Source organism: Diuraphis noxia, unplaced genomic scaffold (genome assembly GCF_037042655.1).
Source record: "Diuraphis noxia isolate RWA-SAM2 unplaced genomic scaffold, SU_Dnox_SAM2 contig0005, whole genome shotgun sequence".
NCBI classification, from domain to species: Eukaryota; Metazoa; Arthropoda; class Insecta; order Hemiptera; family Aphididae; genus Diuraphis; species Diuraphis noxia.
Window position 1 is genome coordinate 49,949,475 of NW_028301715.1, and position 17,649 is coordinate 49,967,123.

General features: G+C 29.1%; 2 protein-coding genes across 4 annotated transcripts in view; both read left to right on the top strand.

Moving 5' to 3' along the window:
• LOC107163882 (uncharacterized) overlaps positions 1–11,054 on the top strand; it is a 93,264-nt gene extending 82,210 nt beyond the window's left edge. For all 3 annotated transcript variants that reach the window (XM_015511496.2, XM_089228232.1, XM_089228231.1), the window contains 7 exons: positions 7,185–7,263; positions 7,330–7,404; positions 7,477–7,591; positions 8,122–8,273; positions 8,345–8,548; positions 8,853–9,003; positions 9,141–11,054. In XM_015511496.2, the coding sequence (XP_015366982.1) occupies positions 7,185–7,263; positions 7,330–7,404; positions 7,477–7,591; positions 8,122–8,273; positions 8,345–8,548; positions 8,853–9,003; positions 9,141–9,583 (1,219 nt within the window). In that variant the 3' untranslated portion in view covers positions 9,584–11,054. The remainder of the gene's footprint in view (positions 1–7,184; positions 7,264–7,329; positions 7,405–7,476; positions 7,592–8,121; positions 8,274–8,344; positions 8,549–8,852; positions 9,004–9,140) is intronic.
• A 5,001-nt stretch (positions 11,055–16,055) lies between these two features.
• LOC107163872 (uncharacterized protein C9orf85 homolog) lies at positions 16,056–16,838 on the top strand. Its single transcript, XM_015511477.2, has 2 exons — positions 16,056–16,197; positions 16,290–16,838. Exon 2 carries the CDS (start codon positions 16,298–16,300, stop codon positions 16,733–16,735), a length of 438 nt encoding a protein of 145 aa, XP_015366963.1. The 5' UTR covers positions 16,056–16,197; positions 16,290–16,297; the 3' UTR covers positions 16,736–16,838.
• Positions 16,839–17,649: the final 811 nt, after the last annotated feature.

The window sequence follows — 17,649 nt, forward strand, 5'->3', positions numbered from 1 at the left end:
TTCTAATTGATTTAATACAATAACAGTTATACTTACTCAATAATAAACCTATACTGTACAGTGTACAGCAGAAACACTTCAACGTTTTCAGTATTAATGTATTATTATTCTATAATATTATTACCAATGTTTTCTAAATTCCTTTTCTAATCACATGTGTAGTTTAATAAAACTTGGGCATAAGATAAGAATAATATTGATAACACGGACTAATGACGTCATGGATCCGTAGTTTTTTCCTGCGAAGATACATTCGTTATTTTTATACTTTATAGCTGATACAGTCACGCTGTAATTATAAACAATGTGTAAATTGTAAAAATAATGTATAATTGTGTAAATATAAACATTAGTCAATAGCCTTTGCTTAATAAAAATAATAAGGTAGTATACTTACTATTATAGTACTACAGTTATTGTATTATAGTACTGTACTATAATAAGATAACATATTTAACAGTTTGGAAATACTACATACGTATTATGCCATAGCGTTAATTCTATAAAATTAACTTAAATGCATCAATGCCAGGGTAGTACACTAATTAATGACGTCAGATCCAGAGTTTTTTCCTGCGAAGATCCATTCGTTATTTTTATACTTTATAGCTGATACAGTCGCGCTGCTACTGGCTTGAGGTTCACTGATACTCGGTGTTCCGGTGGGAGTGGTAATAGGACACTTTTTAATTTCTAATAGTATTGTTTATCTATCTTATTATTATCGATTATGACCGTTATGGGTATTGTTAAATTGAGATAAAATTTCGTTTTGACTTCTGGTTTTTACTGTCAGGTTTGTAAAATTGCCCAGTAGCAGTAAATTGAACGAATATTCAAGCATTAATAACTAATAAGTCGCAAACGGATTACTCAAATTAAATTCTATAAACGTTAAAATTATTTTTTTCACTATGTTTATAGATTTTTGTGATCGAAAATAGGTATTGTCATTTGAAAATCGAAAGTTGATAGTGTTTTATAAAATAAGGGAGGAAGTTAAAATTATCAAAATTGTAACACAGTATAAAATAGTAAAATCTAGAAAGTTAAAAAAAAAAATTATTTTAATAAAATTCCTTATACTTCCCGAGATATTAACTGGTTCACGATAAAAAAAATCACCCTGTATAAAAAATTTGATCCGAAAAAATGTCTCCGTGTTATATGTTGGGAGGGGTAGTCGATACTTTTAAGAGTATTAACACACAATATCGCGAAAAATAGGATTGTTTTTAATATTTATTTTTTCGCAATTTAAATGTATTTGTGCAAGTGCGCTGCGAATAAACATTTTTTTGCGATTTGTATCATTTTAATTTTGTCAATGTTCTATATTTTTCTATGGTGACAATATTCATTTTTTATTTTTTATCTCAAAGCATACTATACTTTTAATTACTTTTCGGTTGCTAATATTTAGATGAGTGGGCCATTATTTTTCTTTGTAATTGGTATCCTTGTGCCATCATTTCATTCTATTCGTTTAAATCATATAATACTTATGAATTATGATAAGTAGTTATAACTAATTATTAATTAGTAATTATCTATTGTTTCTAAATTCGAATATTTTTATTTTTTTGTTAAACGTTGCCTAATGATTTTAAATTAGGTATGTAAAAAAATATTCCACGACATTAGAGTAGGTAGTTTTTTGTAAGACGAGTGTTTGTCTGTTAGCACATTACCTTGTTTGCATATACTTGAAAATAATAATGTACGTAATTTCATTCTTAGACCCATTTTCTGCAGCGTGTAATGAATTAAAGGTAAAGAAGGAAAATAAGGTATATAATGGTATTTAAAAATTATGTTATAGTGTTTAGAATGTTATTTATTTTTTTAATGTTTTATCTTTAACTCATTACTTCATGAAAGATATGTTACGGGGTTGGGTACGAGAGTTTTCCTTTTTGAATAAATTAAAGTATATGAGATATGTTATGTGCATTTTGACTTACCTTTCGAATGACTCGAGAACTGAAATAATTGTTTGAAGCAACTAGATGTAGTGGATCCTGGATGATTGTAGTAGAAAGAGATGTGTGAGAATATTGAGTTCAATAAGCTGAAAGATATGATATTAATATGAATTAAGATATATTTAAATTTGTAAAAAGGTTTGACACAAAATACATAAAACATTTGTTAACAGTCTTGGGTGAACGGCTGAGCTTGGAGTCAATTGTCGTTTTCTCTTTTATAGATGTAATATGCCGCCTTTGTGATTGCGGCGTTGCTCCTCTGTGTATGGTGTATTATCATGGGTATCTTATTTACCTACTAAATAGCTCATATTTGTACAGCTGCAAAGATTGTGATTATTTCTAAATTCCAGAGTAATAATTCAATTAATTGTAATTTTATTTTATTGTTGATTAATGTTTGTGTAAATAATGTTTTATTTATTTTTTAAAATCTAAAAGTAATTTAATTCATAATAATGTGTATTTTGATAGTCTATGTTTGTGCAGCTGTACAGATATTTTATTAAGTCTAAAAGGCATACTAATGATATATTATTCTAATGTATATATTATTACAAGCGGTTATTTCGTATTCGCAATTCCGTCGATTTTTATTTCGATCATTTACCTATATCTACTTTATAATATTATCTTGCTTTGTATATTTTATCGAATGAGCCTACAATTATAGTTTAATATATGTAAATCGGTAGCTTAAACTCCTGGTGCGTTACAGCTGTAGCAAACACGATATTGTGGTGTATATAATATTATTATCGTGCATTAGAGAAAGCATCATCAACAGTAATTAGCCGTAATATTGCAGCCCGTGACTAGCAACAATATGGCAACAATTCCTAGTATTAGCAAAACCCGTTTTTTCCTACCCGACAACGAGACTGCAATATATATTCATATTGAACATATATATATATTTATTTATACATTCCGACATGGACTACTCTATGCACGGCTGCATACTAGTTGCGTCCCGAAAATATCTACGAAAAAAGGTCTAATCCGAATTGCGGCCAGAGTTTATTTTGGGTACAGACGAGTTGCGGCCCGGGGTTTTTTTTAATCCTAGATAATTTAATTTTAACCGAAAGACCTTTCATGCAGTGACTTGGTATACTTTATAAGTACGTCCTGATATCTTCAACGGATGTTGAACGAAGTTTTTCTCGATTTAAGAATATATTCACTGAAAACCGATGGCATACTGAAAATTTATCCAAGTCTTTAGTAGTCAACTGTAACTCTTCAGGTAAATTTGAAATATTATAAAAATATTATAAATTTATTTTTGTTCATGACTTTTTATTTAGATAAGTGAAGGTTCAAAATGCAACATCCTAATTTATACAAAATACATAGCTAAATAAGTACATTAGGTATACATCAATTATTTCAAATAGATATTTAATACATTTTTTTGTCCATATTACTCATTTAACGAATTATATATATTTGTCATTTTTAAACTAAATAAATTTAATTAACATGCATTTTTGTTTGCATATTTTTGCATATTTGAATGAAAATCAATGCATAAATGCATGCATATTATAACATAATAAAATATAATTATATACATATAATTAATTAAATTTTAAATTCCGGGACGCAATTCATATGTAACTCAAAAAAACTCGGGCCGCAATTCGTATGGCATCCCAAAAAAACTCTGGCCGCAATTCGGAAGAAATTTTTACCGCGGGACGCAACTAGTAGCCATCCCTATGCACGTACCGTTTCTATGTTCTCTAATTTATAATTATATTATAGGTCCTACCCTTCAGGTACGTCGTAATAATGTGTTATCTATATTTAATCTACCTATATAATTTTTTGAACAGAATTATAGTGCCTTTCCGTCCCCGGAGATTTTGCGTCGTCACTGGTCTTAGATAAAATGTGTTTTTTATGGAATACGATGTTTCTTAGTTCTTATTTGTTAACATTTTAAATCATGAGAGCAAAAAATAAACTTAACACACTTCAGGCGCAAGCCCGTTATTTTGAGTAGACATTGTTTTATGGGTGTATATATAGGTATTTTAATGGGTTTGTTGTCATTTCAAATTTTACATGAATAAATTATGTTGAACCAACATTTTTGAAAATCGATTCTGATATTGAGGTTATTATATTTTATATGTTATGGATAATAGTTTGAATAAATCAAAATTTATGTAATTAATTTTATTTTTAATGCTCAGACAATCAGTACATTGAAGATTGAAATACCTATTGTATACATTTTGCGTGGTATCATGTTATGTTAAATGTCAAGTCTAAAATAAAATCTATGTCTTATTTCCAACAAATCAGTTAGGTAGTAGCAAAATATAATAGCTTTTATGATGAAAAATGAGGGTGAATTCAACTTAATTATTGTATACAACTATACTCATAAAGAGTTTATAACTAAATTTATTAAAAAAATCAAAGCTCAAAACTAATGTTAAAATTAAACAAAGTGTAAAATATTATAAATTTAAGTTAAATGTTGTATTTCGTTTTGAAGTGAAATACATTTATCACCGGGATAATATTTTTAATGAATAGATAAAGATAACCACTTAAATTTTTATCATAAAAAATATTTTATTTCATTATTCATCTTAAAATTATTATAATTTATAATTATTTAAGATGAATTATAAACTTGACTCATAAAATACTGTATATGTATAATATATACGTTCATATTAAAAACTTTTAATACGAACGTTTACGTTTGAAGATAAAGATACTTTTATTCCATTATAAAAATAATTTATTTGAGTGAAAAAAATTTGTGAATAATGGTGTGTTCCAGGGGCGTCATTTGGGGGGTGGCAGGGTGTGCGGTGGGGGCGTCGGTCGTTTCCGCCAAAACGAAAAAGGTTAGATTTTCATTTCCGCCAAATCTATTTTTACCTACCTATCTAAATTATAGTTTGAGAACCATTTAGAGTTACCCAGGGGCCACCACGAGGAGGCGGTTCTCATTGACCCCCAAAAAATTGTTTGACTTAATTTTTGGATTAAAACTAAAAAAACTGAATTTGAATTAAATTAAGTCGATCTTTATTAAATTTGTGTTACACTATAATATGTATATATAAATATGTGCACCCCTTACTTTTAGAATGTTACAATTGGCCTGCGCCTTGCTGAAGCCTAAAATAATGCGCGAGCCACGAATGCACAATTATTTATATGATTAAAATCAAATAGTAATAACCGGTCTATAATGTATGGAAATAATTGAATGCAGGATAATATACATATACGTATGTATATATATTTTTATATGGCTTGGTGATATTTCAAAATGGCTTGCTTGAAACTTCGCACACCCGAAAAAAACCTGAAATAACGCCCCTGGTGTGTGCCAACTATAATATTGGACATATTTTCAAATAAAAATAATGAGAACTCTGATAACTTACGATTGTTTAAAGAAGGACAATTTGTGCCACACTCTAATTTAAGAATGAATTGTTTTGGTCATAATATATAAATTACAATCTTTTCTGATTTTTACTTAACGTTTGTTGATTCCAACATTATTCGTACCTACATGCACAATGTGTTTTAGTTTTTACTTAAAATTATAGTCCTAAACCTATTGTTAAAATATAGTTGATAATATTTAACTGATTATTTTTGCTTACGATTTAACATTTATTTCTACAATTTATTTGTTATCACGCAATTAAAACTTAACAGTTAGCAGTTTGATAAATCGTGTCTATACTTGAAAGTTTAAAAACAATACACATTAGAAATTGAAATTGTGGCTTTAAATATTTTTATTTTATTTTTTAATAAGGTACTATATAAGGTCTATATAATTATATATTTTACTTAAAAATCATCGTGTTTAATTAGAATTTTATATTTACTTGGAATGCGAGCTTTTATTTTAGAAAATACTTTTTTAATACTGGGGTAATAATCGTTTAGATTAACGAATTTTTATCTGACAATCAGAGGCTAAAAGAACCGGATTTTTCAATGTATATGGCACGATGTATTTTCGGATGCAAAGGTATCCGGGGATAACACACATTTAGGCATACGCAAAGGGTACTTTAATGTTTATGTTTAAATATTATTTATAGATAACATAGCATATTAATTACTACAATAAATTTAACGAGAAAAGTGACCTGTCAGTATACTATACATAAATTAAGTAAATATATTGTTGTAAAATATATTAAACTCTATTATTTTGTATATTATTTATTGAAGAGATTAATATTGTTTCTGAATATTATAAATTATACATTGTGTACATCAAAGTGCAAGAATTTCTTTTTCATTCCTATAAACTTTTAGGAAATAATTATTGTGTTGTTTTTGTAATCTTATTTAAAATGTAAATAAATTTATTCGTACACACTATTTAAATTTAATGCATCATTATAAGACCATTAGTTTTCCATAGTTCATTATTGTATTATTTCATTATAAATTTGGTGAAGTTTAAGTTGTCAAACTACTTAAGTTTAACCTTCATTCCGCAAATCTAAAATATAATTTAACGTGCTGTCAAAAACCATACCATTTAGGGTATACCAGCAATAAGTTCAAACTTCAAAGTGCGCAGACTTTTCGTTATAGTTATATGTATATACAATTATATATTATATGCTGTGACCTTTTTAACATTACCAAGTACTGAAATCTAACCGACGGTGCTCAGTGTAGCACACTGTAATTTTTAGTTCACTCGAACTCAACGCTCGTCATAATTATTGTAGAAAATATTCGCCAAAATAAAATGCTAAAACAACTTAACATTATGCGTCCCCACCCAATGGTGTGCCTCCATCATATAATAGTATCTCTGTGAGACCTTGACACATAAATATAATTAATACGGGTTTTCAACAGTCATCCGTGTTCTATTAGAAAATTCCAATTTTCTGACATAATTTACGCATCTAGATTATTGTTGATAAGACCTCATTTATATAAATTATATTGAATACATTATATTATTCATAAAATTTAATTGATTTACCACAGAGATGTAATTAACTTAATACGATACTTTTAAGACACGCTATTTATTTTAAATTGTTAGATAAATCCGTGACGTAAACGAATTGAGTGTCTTATTTTAAATTTTTTTTACATCATATTCTATCTATTCATTCTACTTATGAAGAAATCTATTTTACCGATATTTGAAATCGTATTGTTTTTATACAGTTCTAGAATGTCGTCGTTATCTGTGGAAACCAACAGATCAGACTACGACCAGGAACTTTACCACAGGCTCAGGATGAATGTAAGCGCTTGTCGATTGCGTAATTATTACTTAACGGCGTCGGTTAATGTTTTTGTTTTTGTATAGGGAATGGACAACGTGGTTTCGCCAGGACATAGTTCGGACTACGCCGATCAAGATGATTCATTTCTGCAATCGCCTGTAAGTGTTTCTGCTGTCTGTAGTTTTCTGCGCGAAATAATAAAAACGTGTTTTGTTTTTTCGATTTTTTAGCGTCATAGTAAAAGACAACACCACCATAGATCCAAAACGTCCTCAAAACAACTGAAACAAAACCAGAGACCTAACCGTCATCATAGTTCTGCCGAGAGTCTGCCGAGCACTTCTAGTAAGTTTTCTATTTTACAAACACATACACACCCTAGAATACAAGGAGGATAACCAAAAATTCTCACTTCCTCATTTTATCCTTTATATTATGTGTTTATTAAAATTATTTTTACTGTAAATTGTTAAGCTCATGATTTCTAGTTTGTGAGTTATTTGAGTTTGTGTATTAAGAATAATAATCCTTAACAACTAATAGTTTTACACGAAATATATAATAGATTTAATATTCAATTTAGTAACTTACTAATTACTAGTAGTAACCTATAATCCAAAGTTCTTATAGTAAATACTTGCAAAATATCCTAAAAAATGTTAACTTTTTATCGACAAATGATCCTTCTTATATTGCATATACATGAATCTAAATCACTTAATAACAAATATAAAAATTATCTTTTACCCCATATCACTCCTTGCGTTTATCGACTACTCACCTCAGTTGCTTCTTAGTTAGAAATAACTTGCCTACCAAACTCTACAGGACATAATTGTGATGACTCTGTGATTTGTATGTGTGTATATGTTTAGGCGCCCAAGCATTAATGGGAGCAGCGTCGCATAGCTCAGAAGAATCACCGACTTCTTGCGATGGGACGCAAAAGGTGCAAGTGTTGGCGTTGGCACGTGCCGTGGCCAACAGCAGCCCGAACCCTTATGACAAAGACACGTTGAAATTTAACGTACGAACGACTAGAAACCTCCGTGTCTTTTGAAACTATACTGACCCAGATTTTTTGTGTTTACCGTTTAGAAAGGTGACGTAATACTGGTGACTACCATGAACGCCAGTGGCATCTGGAAGGGAATGGTCAAAGGCTGTGATAGAATAGGCACTTTCAAGTTTGGAAAGGTTCAACCGTTGGTGAACGAAAGCAACGGACTCGAGAAGAGTAAACAAAACTCGAAACACAGGCCCAAGTCGTTGCTTCAGCTACTGCGGACCATAGGCATGGAGGTGAGTACAGATTTTCATTTCTTTCCATCGATCTATACATTTATAGATTTGATTTAGTACTCATCAACATTCTACTGTATACCTATAGTAGCTTAATGCCGAGCTGCATGAACAATCACTAAAAATTTAACGAATCAATTGTGCAGACGTTAGGTCCCTTGAACATGATTTAGTGGTCCGTGATTAGGCCTTTAAATTTTACGGGACTATTAAATTAATAAATTTTTCATGCAACCCTGCATTACTATAACATACCTACCTATTTATTAAATAACATATGTTATGTGTCATTCGACTCACGCAGGAACAAATGTCCGTATTCACGATGAACGGTTTTGGGGACTTGCAGTCGTTCTGTGAAATACGGGAAGCTGACCTGGACTACATGGGCATAATGGCGCCTGAACAGAGAGCAAAAATATTGGCAGCCGTCCAAGTCATGCACGACTATCAGTGTGAGTTTATAATATATTGTTTGTAATTATATCCAGCCGTCCACCTCACGTAAACTATCGTAGTCGAGTCGAGTTTAACGTCGATGTTGTATTAATATATTGTTTTATTATAATAATAATTATTGTCTGGTCGACAGCGCCCGAAGACGACTCTAGCAGCACCGAGGAGAACAAAACGGATCCGAGCTGTGACGACTCTCAGGAAGCTGCACACGGTCAGCGCATTATTGCCGCTGGCGCTGACGTCGCCAAGTCGAAACCGACGCCCAAACCGCGTTTTTCGGCCAACAACGGTAACGACGCTGCCCTGTCGTCACCCGAGTACAGCAAAAAGGCAACCAAGTCCATCGACGACCGCCAACATTTCGGCGGTGACACCTCCATCGCCTCTGCCGCCGCCTCCGTCGCCAAACCGAACTCGTGTACTTCCAGTGAAAAGTCTTCGGACTCTGGCGTCAGCACCAGTTCGTCTGTGTGTTTCGGCAACATGGCCCGGGGCAAACGCAGTGGGGTGAGCCATCAGTTGAACGGCAAAAACAGCTTCTCAGGGCACTTGGTGCAGCAGAAGGCCAAAGACTGACGGCTGTTGGGTGCCTATTCTCGTGCAGTCGATTCCTATACATATTGTACTATAATAGATTAAGAGGGGGCAAGGGAAGGGAAGGGAAGGTAGGGGGCGTTGAGGGACTCGTGAGATAAAAATACAGACCACCACCACCACCTCTGCTAACACTCTGAGAGAAAACCATAATCATCATATTATGTATACATAACTTTACTATATTTCTAAATATAACTAATAACATGTATTTATTTCTAATCTTGGGCGTTCGTTTTTTGTTAGTTTAAAAATCGAAATAAAACAATTATTATAATATTATGTACTCTTCGGCCAAAATTTCTTTTTCGTTTTAAAATTAACGTTTTGTTGAAATACTTGTATTATATTTTGTTCAGAAATAACATTTTTAAAGGTGTTTAACACAGCTGCGCTATTATTCAACTTGTACCTATAATATTGCCCCGATGTTTATTTAGATTTGTGATAGTGTACTTGACATGACAGACTTGTGGGTCCATTATGTTTGTTAGTCTTTGGAATTTCGGATATTAAATTTTCGTGGCAAATTTTTTTAGTCAATTTGTTGTTGTTAAGATAATTTTTTTCCTTTTGTTACCATAATAATATTTATAATATGAGAACGGACATAATTGACTTAATACAAATATTGGTTTTGCTAAATCAAATTTTAACAAAACTGGCTAGAATCAAAATAATTTAACTAGTTGTGTATGGTATAAATAAACTAATAGATAATGATGATATTGTTAGTATTCTAGTTGGGTATTTAGAATAATATATATTATAATAATTTTCTACAGATGTAATTTTTTTTCCTTATTAATTTATTGAAAGATATGACAAATTTAATATTAAACATTTTCTTTTTTATGTGTTAAAACTACAGTGTTTATGTACATAAATAATACATTTTAAACAAGCAAAATATTACTTTTGTCAAGTATAAATACCAAAAATTAAAGAATACATTTTTGTTTTTAATAGTTAATTATTTTTGTGTCATTTTTAATTTAATGTTCTCCTCCTAACACATGACTGTACATTTAATCTTGCTATACTGTTACATATTTCTACAATATGAACGTATTATGTTTACAAATTATACTTACAATACAAATGATTCCCATAATATAGGTTTATGTTAAAATAAAATATCCAACATACTAGACCAGGGGTGTCCAATCTGCGGCCCATTGTAGATTTTGATGCGGCCCTTACTTCAATTTAAAAACCATGAATTAATTGTAGATAGGTAATATATTAATATTACGAGAACAAATTTATTTTAAGAATATAAAATTATAAAATATCAAATAAACTGTAAAGGCCGATGCACACGTTTATTATAAATAAATATATTATTCTGTGTACTGATAATTAAATATTAATACTTGTAAAAATATTTCTGCTATAGTAAAATTATAAAAAAATGTATTGTTGTATTATAGAATATAATTTAATCATTAAATTTGAATGTATTATTGTTAAAAAATAATATGTGGCCCACAACAACTTCTACCTATATGATGTGGCCCAGTCTTCATAAAAGGTTGGACACCCCTCTATTAGACAATATTTTGGAGAATATCTAATTAAATAATGTTGTCTATGATAGGCAGAAATTTAAACTCTCACCTGTTATGAAAGTTTGATGAAATTAATCCAGAACACTGTGATTTATGTCAAAACCTGCTACACAGTTAAGTTGTTTGTAGAGTGGTAGAGTAGTAGAACACAGAGGAAACAAGTGTTCAAGTATCTTACACATGATAATTAGATAATAAATATGTAGCCATAAAGAAAATTAATAAGTGAGTATGTATTCAATATTCATAATATAAAATTAAAAAAATACCAAATAAACTAATTGTTTTAAAAATATATTTTTATACAATTTTAAGTCGATAAAAAATAAAATAGCACTTTGTTACCTACATAAAAATCAAATTTTAAACAGTAGTTTTGTTGAACAGAATAGAATGGTACCTTGCAAAATGTAAGTCCAAAATTCTTCTTGTTTATACATTAAGTACACACTTAAAACTAAAAAACTACTAATACGATATTTTGATTTTTTTGAATCGAAAAACTCCAAAACTTATTCTCATATGTAATATTAAATTATAAATAAAATATATTTTATTTCAAAAGAATAAATAACTGTTAAAAACTTATAACCATAGTAAAAATAAATAAATATAATTTTTCGAAAGATATGTATCCAAAAACATTATTAGTTTTTGAAATACCTAAGGAGTAATGAGTGTCATATGCATTAAACTCATCTATGGACCATATAGTTTGTAATTTCTGGAAAGTGATTAAAGGTACCTACTAGGTACAACCTCATCGTAAAAATATCTTATGTAAATCATTTAAATGTAATACTTAATATTAATTTATATTTTCGATAAAATTACTTTTAATAATGTTACGTCCCGGCTGAATGTCGATTCATACATCAACATAGAGATGAAATACTGATGTATACAATGTAATTATGTCTTTATTTTCACAATTTATTAAAACTTGATACAAAAATACAGTTTATATGCTATAAAGGTGTTGGTGAACGGTGTTACGACCTTATTCAGAAATATTGTTTTAAATGACAACGAGTGGTTTTACGACCTGCCTATAAGTGTCTTAAATGTCCCTAACCGTCTAGTACAAATTTAAGAACCGTTTGGCTCACATTTTAGAAAAGTTTTCGATCAAATCGATTTTAGTTTTTGATGGAACTTTAAAACAAATGACTATAGATACTTGAGATTTTCACTGAATATTTATACAGGCATTTTCTATATTTAATTTAAAAATAAAATTTTTTATGAATTTCTAGCTTAAAATAATTTGCGAATTTTCGTGATTTTTACGTATGTTGTCAAAATTAAAATTTGAATGCTTGTAAAAAAAAATTGTGACTATGTACTTCTTTTATTTTTCAACTGCTATTGTAAACATATATTAGGAACCTTGTATTTAATTTTCAAGCTTTTCTACCCAACAAATAAATTTTTATCGATACTTATAGAAAAAAAACTAAAAAAGTTGAAAAATTAAAATGTCAGTAAACAGCTCAAAACAAATCTAAATATTTTGAAAATTGTATCAAATATAGAAAATGCCTCTATATACATTCAGTGAAAATTTATTAAAATTGTTAAAATTGTCAAATTTGTAAGGAATCTTGTATTACATTTTCAAATCTTAGATCTAAAAAGAAAAACTCTTGTGAATTTCTGTCTAAGATAATTTGAACATTTCCGTATTTTTTAGGCATTTAGTCAAAATTTGAACTTTGAATGCTTATAAAAAAAATTGTTTCTATGAATTTTTTTTTATTTTTCAACTGCTATTGTAACAATATGTTAAGATAGAGACTTGTATTAAATTTTTAAGCTTTTCTACCCAACAAATGAATTTTTATCGATATTAGTTTTAAAAAAACTAATAATTATCGAAAATTGCAAATACCTATGAATAGTTAAACTTAAATCTAAATCTAGATGAATTAGGCTCCTAAAATATTTTTACAATTGCAGTTGAAAAATACAAGAAATGTATAGTCACATTTTTTTTTTTACAAGCATTTAAATTTTAATTTTGACAACATACGTAAAAATCACGAAAATTCGCAAATTATTATAAGCTAGAAATTCATAAAAAATTTTCTTTTTAAATCTAAACAAGATTCCTTACAAATTTGTCAATCTTTATCACAAAAAAAATGTCCACCGGAAATTCAAATTAAATTTTTATCATCATTTGAATTTCAAATATTGACAAAAATTTGTCAAAACCATGAATATTTGCAAATTATTTTGTAGTTCAAATTTCATAATATTGTTTGTATTTATATCTAAGGTTATAAAATTTAACACCAAGTTATCCATAAGTTTTGCTTCAAATAGCTATAGACAAAATTTGAAGCGTCATTATAGGAAAAATGAGCGTTTGAGTTTTAAATTTTTATGAAATCGCGTAATGATAACGATTTATCCTCAAATCAGGTATTCGTATATCTATGATAATATAAGGTATTATGAATTATGATAACTACATGATAACTACACTAATTGATTAACCACGCCTTATGCAAAACGCGTCTTAATTGAAAAATAAAATATTTGTTTCAAAATAGAATATATGACAATATTTAAATATAATATATCCTAGACTGACAAATCATCTCCGTTCAGAATCGTTTTTCGTATACAATGTTACCTATCATTGCATTCAAATTTAATCCCATCCATTACAGTAACCTACTGTACAGCAGAGTGACATCTACGACTTACCCGCTTTTTAACATTACCAAGTACTGAAAAGTCAAACCGACGGCGCTCAATGTAGCACACTGTAATTTTTAGTTCACTCGAACGTAACGCTCGTCATAATTATTGTAGAAAATATTCGCCAAAATAAAATGCTAAAACAACTTAACATTTTATACCTAAAGTCTAAAGCCTAAAGGTCTGTGTCACCATCATATAATAGTATCTCTGTGAGACCTTGAAACATAAATATATTTAATACGGGTTTTCAACAGTCATGTGTGTTCTATTAGAAAATTCTAATTTTCTGACAAAATTTACACATATATAGATTACTGTTGATAAGACCTCATTTAGATAAATTATATTGAATACATTAAATTATGCATAAAATTAAATTGATTTATTACAGAGATATGTAATTAGGTTAATACGATACTTTAGAGACACGCTATATAAATTGTTAGAGAAATCCGTGACGTAAATGAATTGCGCTTCTTATTCATAGGCGTGCGCAGTGGGTAGCAGGATGCAGGGATGCAGCTGCATACCCTGAAGCTCTTTGAAGGGCGAAAATCGACAGTAGAAAAAATAATTTTTGATAATCTCACTATATTATTATATTTATAGCTGTATATCATATACAGTATAGCAAATTAACAGAATATTAGGTATGAGTGTGTTATGCATCTCACACTGCCTCAGAACAGTCTGCATATCTGCAATTAACTAATAGTATAGTTCAGTTGGTGGGGGCAATGTCCTCACTAATTTTTGATTGGGAGGCAGTTGCCCTCATTGGCCCCGGTTAAGTTACGTTTATGGCATAAATGAGGCCTAATCTTAATGGGCAATAGACTTATTAGTCTATTAGTAGGCCATGGGTAAATATGCCTATGTAACATCCAACAGGCTAGTATCAGGTTCAGGCTGCAGCTGTTTTCAGTGGCGTAAACTGGGGGTCGCACGGGGTTGCATTGGCGACCTCTGAAAATATTATAGAGTTGCATGAGTGTCTTTTTGCGACCCCAAAAATCACCACGATTTCAGTTTTCAAAAAATTAAAATATCAATAATTATTTAATTAATTGACTAATTTATATTTTGAGAACAAATTTTTTATTTTGTTTTGAATCACTGGAATTATTATTATATTATATACTTCCCACATTTTCTTATAGTTTTGGTTTTGACCATTTTCTATTAATATACCTACCAATATGTATTTATTTTGATCGGCAGAGTCGAATCTCAATGGTAGCTGAATATTAATAGTGAAAACGTGTTTCACTATTTCTTGTTTATAGATTAAAATTATTATCATTTGTTTTAGGTACATATTCATTTATTTTTGACACTTGTATTTATTTCTTATTCCGCGAACGATGCAAAATTAAAAGTATTTCAACAGCTTGCTAAAATAGACAAATTTCTTGTAAAAATATCGAAGTCGAAAGTAAGCATCTATTTTTACTTTAAATTCATTTATAACTTTTGATTTGTATGCATTAAGTTTAAAGTAGCGGTTAAACTATATTACTGATTTACATTATATAAAAACTACAATTTTGACAAATAAAACAATTTATTATTATTATTTATATTTGATCTGTAAATTAATTTATCAGGTAATATAATATTATTATTGAACAAGTTTTATACAATTATTTATTAGAGTCTAGATTAAAAGAACTGTAGTATTTTATGTATTCATATATTGTTTAAGAAAATTATACATATTCTATTGACGGTAATTTATTATACCCTATTTATATTGTATATTCATAATACATACCAGTCACCAATAGATATTATATATGTTTAAGGTTAGAATAATTTTGTTGAGATTGTGTACTTTTTACTTATAATATTATATTTAGAACAATATATTGCTTTTTAGGGGGGTATGAGGGGCTTAGCTCTCCCAAAAGTCTGTCTAACCGGGAAACTGATTGCAACCCTAACAATTTAGCCGAATTTATGCCATTGGCTGTTTTTCTTTAAGAAAATTTGAAAATTTGAACAAAAGTTGAAAAATAATAAAAATAGTTCAAAATAACGAGTGCTTAATTTTAATATGTGGTTTTTTATCTTGAACGCGGTAAATACTTCTTCTACCGTGGTATTGGATAACTCGCTTATCTATAGTTAAATAGTTTCCATATCAGTTACAGGTTATCATTATAATTTTATCTGTGGTAGTACCATAGACAATAATAATTAATATTTTAAGTGTTCCTAGTTTGAATTTTGCACTAAATAGTAAATACGGAGTCACTAATCAAAAATAATTGAAAAATATTATTAATTGAACTATTCAATACTGATTTAAAGGTACCTTTCTTTGTATTTGTATTCTACTTTGTATTTGCAATATGTTTCTAATCCACATTGCACTTACCGGCTTTAACTTTTTTAAATTTTAGTAGACACCATGAGCAGTCAGAAAGGAAATGCGACACGCATTCGGCCACAAAAACATCAAAATCGGTTTGCGTTTAAAAATAACCTCCATGACACAAATGTACGTACCAAACGTATGAATTCCATTCAAATTCACAGCGTTTGCCCTCGATGTAAAGACATATTGGAATGGAAGATAAAGTATAAAAAATATAAGATGTTAAAAGCAGCCAAAAACTGCAACAAATGTCATAATAAGACTGTCAAAGAAGCTTACCACACAATGTGCCATCAGTGTTCAAGCACCTTAGAATTATGTCCCAAGTGTGCGGTACCAAGGATCGAATGGGCTAAAGATAATCAGAAAACATCTGAGAACGGAGGTGACGACAAAAATGAGTTAGAAAATAGTGATGATGAAAACGATGATTCAGGAAGTGATGTCTGCAGTAATCCGTCCCCTAGTTGACCTGTCTATATTATAGATGATATACCTAACTCATTTCCATTACTGTTTCATTATGTATATTGGTTTGATTAAAACTTACTCGGAAATAAAGTATTTATTATTATTCTGTCTATCTGAAATTAAAACATGGCAGTTCAAGATTCATATAATTTTGTAATACTGTCATCTCTCAACTATTCAAAGTTGATGGGACTTATGAAAAATGTCTTATGATCCATTGAGTACAGATTAAATTAGTAAAACATAATAACAATATAAATTATAATATAGAGGGGATACTATTCCTGAAATAGGATAAATATATATGAATAATAAACATCATAGATAAATTTTTATAAGAAGCATTTGCAGGGAGCTTACTTAAAGGTATCAGTTTGTGTGAACAGAGGTACCATTGATAATGCTTCAAGTAATTTTATTTTTAAATTTATTATATACATGATTTAAGAATAAAATATAATATTTTAAAATAGAGTATAAATTAAATTTTTTTTTAGTGTAAAAGCATTTGCAAATCAAATGTTTTTATAGACTTATGGCGATAAAAAAAAATTAATACCATAAATTGTTTATTTAAGAATATAACACAATATTCAAATTAATGTAGTTAAAAATGTATTGCAATGATTAACTTCTTCATTGTCATCATTAAATAAATATTTCTATGAAATAAGTTTAACTATTATGTATCTATTTGAATTTTGAACACCTACTGAAGTTGAATCAGGTATACTTAAAAATGTATTGATCAAAACTTGATTAAAAATAATTGAAAATATAGTATTTAATGTTTTGAAACTCTATTCATAAAATTGAACAACATACATTTCAAATATTAAGTACCTTAGTAGATTTTTAAATTATGGGCACCTAGAGAGAGAATTTCATCAAATTATGTATTTCACAAAAATTAC

Coding starts and splice junctions, on each gene's coding strand:
- LOC107163872 (XM_015511477.2), top strand. CDS start 16,298: ATGAGCAGTCAGAAAGGAAATGCGACACGCATTCGGCCACAAAAACAT.